Source organism: Colobus angolensis, unplaced genomic scaffold (assembly GCF_000951035.1).
Source record: "Colobus angolensis palliatus isolate OR3802 unplaced genomic scaffold, Cang.pa_1.0 Scaffold50, whole genome shotgun sequence".
Taxonomy (NCBI): domain Eukaryota; kingdom Metazoa; phylum Chordata; class Mammalia; order Primates; family Cercopithecidae; genus Colobus; species Colobus angolensis.
Window position 1 is genome coordinate 3,057,303 of NW_012118488.1, and position 7,013 is coordinate 3,064,315.

The following is a 7,013-nucleotide window of genomic DNA, read 5'->3' on the forward strand; positions in this document are numbered from 1 at the left end:
AGGATGGTCTCGATCTCCTGACCTCGTGATCCGCCCGTCTCGGCCTCCCAAAGTGCTGGGATTACAGGCTTGAGCCACCGCGCCCGGCCGCCTTTATGTTTATGATCGGCTGGTTTTTGTTTGTATTTTCAGACAAAGTGCTAAAAAGATAATTTATTAGGAAAGATAAGGTGATTTCAGCAAATGATGCTGGGGCAATTTGATGATATCCACATGACAAAAGATGAATTCGGACTTCTACCTTACACTGAGCATACAAATTAATTCAAAATGGATTACAGACCTAAATGTATTTATTAGCTGTAAGGTAGGCAGGGCACAAGTAGCAGTTTCCCTTTACAGTTGATGAGACTTAGGTCTAGACTAGGTTGTAAGTTTTCTGCTTCACGTAGCTAATGAGCAATAGAACTAAGATTGGAATACTGGTGTCTTAACTCAGTTATCTTTGCCCCGGGAGCCTGGGCGGACGCGGTTGCGTGGTGCGCTGGCAGGTGGCAGCGGTCTAGGGCAGCGGCCTGTGGTGGGTAGACTGGGACCGCGCAGCCTCCCCACATGCACGTGGCGCCTCCCTGTGGGCGTGCACCTGCAACGGTGGGGGTGGCTGGTGCACCTGGGAGCAGGGATTCCCTGCCCTCCGAGGTCTCCCCCAGGCCGCTGCCCGTGCCATTTTCTGGGCTGTTCGCCTTCTAGAAGTTCCTGCAGGAAGCTGGTGATGTGTCCTTGCTGACCCAGGCCTGCCCCCCCACCACTTTGCTGGAGTGGGAGTCAGATTCCAGCCGGGATATGTAGCAGCAGCTTGGTGGCAGGTGACAGGAAAATGGGCAAAAGCCCCAACTGGCTGTAAGGCAACCCTGAGGGCGGGACCTCCTTGCAGGAGGGCCCGGGACGGGACAGGACTGCACTAGGCGGGAGTGGAGGCCGCGGCCTCAGGCTGGTCTCCGCCTGGTAATAATTTCACACTGCCAGCCGGTCACTGTTTAAGGCACTGTGTACCATTTTACTAACTTAATCCTCACGGTGGCCGCATTTCCTAGCTGGGCCAACTGGTGCAGGGTTGACTGGAAGCAACTGGCCTAAAGCTTGGCAAATATATAGCATAGTAAATGGCTGCCAGCGGTAATTTTGAAAGTTGGCTTTGTGAAGTGTTGGAGCTGCGGCATCTGCTGGTGGCGTGTGATATTACAGCACCGCGCTGGCTTACCCCATTGGGTTGGGGAGGGTTGTGAGACTGTGGCTCCAGAGCCAAGTGGGCAGTTAGGGGTCTCTGGGGACTGTGGAAGGAGGGGTAGCACAAAAGACAGTGGACGTGTCCGCTTTGACAGCACATATACTAAAATTGGAACGGTACAGAGAAGATTAACATGGTCCCTGCGCAAAGATGACACGCAAATTCGTGAAGAGTTCCATCGATAAATAAATAAATAAATATATATATTTAAAAAAGACAGTGGGAGACTGCGAAGGAGCTAAAATTTCGAGACTGCACTTTTGTGTGTGTGTGTGTGTGTACCAGCAGCTCAGAAAAGTTCCCCAATTGCTGCTGCTTCACCTGCTGTGATGGCGCTGGACCTGGCAGATTAATTTAACAACTTTCTGATGGGTTGCCCTGAAATTTCAAAAACAGTGGTTTGGGCCGGGCGCGATGGCGCATGCCTGTAATCCCAGCACTTTGGGAGGCCGAGGCAGGTGAATCACCTGAGGTCGGGAGTTCGAAACCAGCCTGACCAACATGGAGAAACCCCGTCTCTACTAAAAATGCAAAAATTAGCCAGGCTTGGTGGAGCATGCCTATAACCCCAGCTACTCAGGAGGCTGAGGCAGGAGAATCGCTTGAACCTGGGAGGCGGAGGTTGCAGTGAGCCAAGATCACACCATTGCATTCCAGCCCTGGGCAGCAAGAGCGAAACTCCGTCTCAAAAACCAAAAAACAATGGCTTAAGCAAAGGCCACAAGAAATAATTGAGATCAAAGAGGAGTGTGTGCCATGGCCATGGAGGGGTTTCAGTTGTGAATCATGAAACGTCACGTAAACCATTTCAAGCATTTCAAGGAGTTTGAATTTTATATCAGAAACAATGGGAAGATGCTGCAAGTTTTTTTTTTTTTTTTTTGTCTTGCTGTGTCGCCCAGGCTGGAGTGCAGTGGCCGGATCTCAGCTCACTGCAAGCTCCGCCTCCCGGGTTTACGCCATTCTCCTGCCTCAGCCTCCGGAGTAGCTGGGACTACAGGCGCCCGCCACCTCGCCCGGCTAGTTTTTTCTATTTTTAGTAGAGACGGGGTTTCACCATGTTAGCCAGGATGGTCTCGATCTCCTGACCTCGTGATCCGCCCGTCTCGGCCTCCCAAAGTGCTGGGATTACAGGCTTGAGTCACCGCGCCTGGCCAGATGCTGCAAGTTTTAAAGCAGCATCTCAGACATGTTGAAAAAAATGTTTGGATCCCTAAAATAATGAGAGAAAAGGCCAGAGAGAGGTGTTCTGAACAACTTCAAGATTTTACGAAATGTTGCAAGAACTCTGGAATCCTTATGGTAGAAAAATGCCGTAAAGAAAATCCTTTATTAAAAGAATATCTAACTGCTCACTATAATGATCCAGCCTTTTATGAAGAATGCTAAATGGAATACCTGAAGGAAGGAAAAATTGAGAAAAACTGGAATTTCTACAAAGAGAGGGCTACAGAAACCTTCCTATAAGCCTGTAGGCAAATATTCAAACGATATTCAGGAACTCTAGTATTCATGGAAGTCATTTATATTATAAATTTGCTTAAATAATGGACTCAAGAATGTGTGTTTGCTCTATCTTAATTATGGAAATATTAATTTTTATCTGAAAGATTTTATTTCAAAAACAAAAACCCCATACTTCATTAGGGCAGGATTAACATTTGAATTCTACATATATACATCTCAGTCTCCTTTGACCTTGGTTTCATTGTCTCTAAAGTTAGGATAATGTAGTAGTAGTAGTTAGCAGTTGGTTTCCTCACCCTGTGGTAGGGATTCTTCAATCCAGAAAGTGTACGTGTTAGCTTTGCGGAGCCTCTTCAGGTCTGTGGTATGCTCTCCAGTTGGCGTGGGAGGACTTTGAGATCTATGGCTTGCTCTTCCTTTTTAGGCCGACAGAACCCTATACTCTATTGGACTAGGAGCCCATTTCTCTGATGGTTCCAGTGGAAGGCCTTTGTGAACATTAAATCCCAACTAAGTTAGGGAACACTGTATTTATTTACTTTTTCTTTGGAGTCTGATGCCATTTAGACTGGAAAGTTCTGAAAAATGGAGGTGGGAGTAGTGGGCAGGCGACTATCTCCTTTTCTTTTCTTTTCTTTTCTTTTTTTTTTTTTGAGGCGGAGTCTCGCTCTGTCGCCCAGGCTGGAGTGCAGTGGCCGGATCTCAGCTCACTGCAAGCTCCGCCTCCCGGGTTCCCGCCATTCTCCTGCCTCAGCCTCCCGAGTAGCTGGGACTACAGGCACCCGCCACCTCGCCCGGCTAGTTTTTTGTATTGTTAGTAGAGACGGGGTTTCACTGTGTTAGCCAGGATGGTCTCGATCTCCTGACCTCGTGATCTGCCCATCTCGGCCTTCCAAAGTGCTGGGATTACAGGCTTGAGCCACCGCGCCCGGCCTCTCCTTTTCTTTAGTGTGTTCCAAGCTGTAACTTACTCTTGGCTTTGGCCAAGAGAGCATCTGGTATGATTGGCATGGATTGGAATGACTGTAGACTCTCACTCTGTCCCCAGAGCCATCATGAAGCTGAATGGCCACCAGTTGGAGAACCATGCTCTGAAGGTCTCTTACATCCCTGATGAGCAGATAGCACAGGGACCTGAGAATGGGCGCCGAGGGGGCTTTGGCTCTCGGGGTCAGCCCCGCCAGGGCTCACCTGTGGCAGCGGGGGCCCCAGCCAAGCAGCAGCAAGTGGACATTCCTCTTCGGCTCCTGGTGCCCACCCAGTATGTGGGTGCCATCATTGGCAAGGAGGGGGCCACCATCCGCAACATCACAAAACAGACCCAGTCCAAGTGAGTCCTGGCTTTTGGGAAATGGAGGCTGGTTGCTAGGGAACAGTGGTTGGTACCTAAAGAGGCCCACTAGAAGCCTGGAAGCATGCCGGGGACATCAACATTTACCTTTTAGGAAATGTTGCCTGGAGCATTCAGGGGTCACTGCTTCCAATACCAGCCTCCTGGGAAAGGGAGGGCAGATAGGGAGGGAGAATGGGTCTTGGGGTGCTGGGCCACACACTTGTATTAGCAAGAGAGGTTCTATAATTTCTCATGCAGTTTCGTAAAAAAGTCTCCAAGCAAACCTCATTTTGATGAGTCAGCCACTCCTCAGTCCTCTGTGATTTCATAACCACTTAATGTGGTAACAAGGCGGGCCAACCTGTCCAAAATTAGGACCCTCATAATTGTGCCCCATCTCCCATTCTGCCACTGCCACCTTCTTTCTCTAATCTTTTTTTTTTCTTTTTTCTTTTTTTTTTTAGAGACAGAGTCTCGCTCTGTCGCCCAGGCTGGAGTGTAGTGGTGCGATCTTGGCGCACGGCAACCTCTGCCTCCCGGGTTCGTGCCATTCTCCTGCCTCAGCCTTCCGAGTAGCTGGGATTACAGGCACGTGCCACCATGCCTGGCTAATTTTTGTATTTTTAATAGAGACAGGGTTTCACCATGTTGGTCAGGCTGGTCTGGAGCTCCTGACCTCGTGATCCGGCCGCCTCAGCCTCCCATAGTGCTGGGATTAAAGGCATGAGCCACCATACCAGGCCTTTTCTCTAATTGTTCTATCTTATCAGTGTACTCAGTGGCAAAGAACATATCACATTATGTCCTTATCATAGTAACTCTTGTTATTTACTTTGAGTTTGGGGCACAAATATAAAGAGTGTCCTCTCTTTATATTTGTTTCAAGGGAGACATATGAAATTCAAGTGGAAATGCAGCTTTGGAACTGTGGGCTGGTAGTTCCCACCCCTGCATTTGTGTCATAGGCTGTGTTCTTGTCTCCAGCCACCGCTTATTTATTTATTTATTTATTATTTTTTTGAGGCAGAGTCTCACTGCGTCACCCAGGCTGGAGTACAATGGTGTGATCTCAGCTCACTGCAGCCTCCTCCCAGGTTCAAGCAATTCTTGTGCCTCATCCTGCTTAGTAGCTGGGATTACAGGTGTGCACCACCACACCCAGCTAATTTTTTTGTATTTTTAGTAGAGACGGGGTTTCACCATGCTGGCCAGGCTGCTCTCGAACTCCTGGCCTCAAGTAACCCACTCGCCTCGGCCTCCAAAAGTGCTGGAATTACAGGCATGAGCTACCGTGCCTGGCCACCAACCACCTGTGGATTGAGGCATTGCTGGTCTGAGACAGAATCCATAGTAGCAGATGGGTCATATTTCTCCAGTCCTTTCATTGCCCTTCCCAAATTTGTACTTGATTGGCCTTGTTCCAAGAAGAGCAGGTTCTATGCCTTTGACTGAGGAGTGGTGGTGGGGGTGGGGAGCCTGAAGTACTGGTATCACTGGAGATGACTAACCAGCCTTGTCCTTGTGGCCCCCAGGATAGATGTGCATAGGAAGGAGAACGCAGGTGCAGCTGAAAAAGCCATCAGTGTGCACTCCACCCCTGAGGGCTGCTCCTCCGCTTGTAAAATGATCTTGGAGATTATGCATAAAGAGGCCAAGGACACCAAAACGTAAGTCTCCAGCTTTTCTTGGCTCTTCAGGGACGGCTAGTCCAGTTAGCCTCCCCAACTCAACTTCCAAGCTATAATACAGACATACAAGAAATACAGTCAGCAATTGCACAAAAAGATGTAAACTGAGAAATTTTCTTACAGGGACTCTGTCATCTAGGCTGGAGTACAGTGGCATGATCTCAGCTCACTGCAACCTCTGCCTCCGGGTCTCAAGGGATTCTCCCGCCTCAGCCTTCCGAGTAGCTAGGACAACAGGCATGCACCACCACGCCTGCCTAGTTTTTTGTGATTTTTGTAGAGATAGGGTTTCGCCATGTTACCCAGGCTGGTCTTGAACTCCTGGACTCAAGTGACCCACCCAGCTCAGCCTCCTAAAGTGCTGGGATTATAGGCGTGTGCCACCATACCCCACCCCTTCTTACTCCTGTTGTATGACCTCCTAGAAATTCTGTGCGCTCACAGGTGTGTGTATATTGTGTATGCGTGCCTACATGTATGGATAGTATGGATATGTGTGCCTGTGTGTATTCATGTGTGCGTGTGTGCACATGTGTTTTCGCTCAAAGAGAATCACACTGAACAGGCTGTTCTGTATTTTTTTCATTTTCTGTATCAACACGTATATTAGTACAAATGGACAGACCTCATTCTTTTTATAACTGCATAGAATTCCACAGTATAGCTATCCATAGTTCATATGATCAATCTCCTATTTCTTGATTGGTGTTTAAATTGTTTTAAACTTTTCCTTATCATAAAACAGTGATGCAAGGAATCTCCTTAGACATGTTCCTTTACACACTAGTGCTATTTAAAATAGCTTTATTGTCTGGGCATAGTGGCTTATGCTTCTGATCCCAGCACTTTTGGAGGCTAGGAGTTCTAGACCAGCCTGGGCAACATAGTGAAACCTCACCTCTACAGAAAATAGAAAAATTAGCTGGGTGTGGTGGCCTGTGTACGTAGTCCCAGCTACTCGGAAAGCTGAGAAGGGAGGCTCGCATGAGCTGTGGTGAGCCTTGCATTCCAATCTGGGTGATAGAGTGAGACCCTGTTTCAAAAAATAAAATAAAGCAAATTGACTTTATAGATGTTCAATTGATGTATAATAAATCATAGGTTTTTTTTTTTTTTTTTTTTTTGAGATGGAGTCTCTCGCTCTGTCTCCCAGGCTGGACTGCAGTGACCGGATCTCAGCTCATTGCAAGCTCCGCCTCCAGGGTTTACGCTATTTGCCTCAGCCTCCTGAGTAGCTGGGACTACAGGCACCCGCCACCTCGCCCAGCTAGTTTTTTGTATTTTTTAGTAGAGACGG

At 48.2% G+C, this 7,013-nt stretch overlaps 1 protein-coding gene across 3 annotated transcripts in view; it reads left to right on the forward strand.

The window, feature by feature from the left end:
* Positions 1-7,013, forward strand: part of IGF2BP1 (insulin-like growth factor 2 mRNA binding protein 1) — a 68,153-nt gene that overhangs the window by 46,081 nt on the left and 15,059 nt on the right. For 2 of the 3 annotated variants that reach the window (XM_011959894.1, XM_011959895.1), the window contains exons 6-7: positions 3,744-4,025; positions 5,561-5,695. The exons of the other annotated variant lie outside the window; for it this stretch is intronic. In XM_011959894.1, coding sequence (XP_011815284.1) covers positions 3,744-4,025; positions 5,561-5,695 — 417 coding nt within the window. The remainder of the gene's footprint in view (positions 1-3,743; positions 4,026-5,560; positions 5,696-7,013) is intronic. 3 annotated transcript variants of the gene reach the window in all.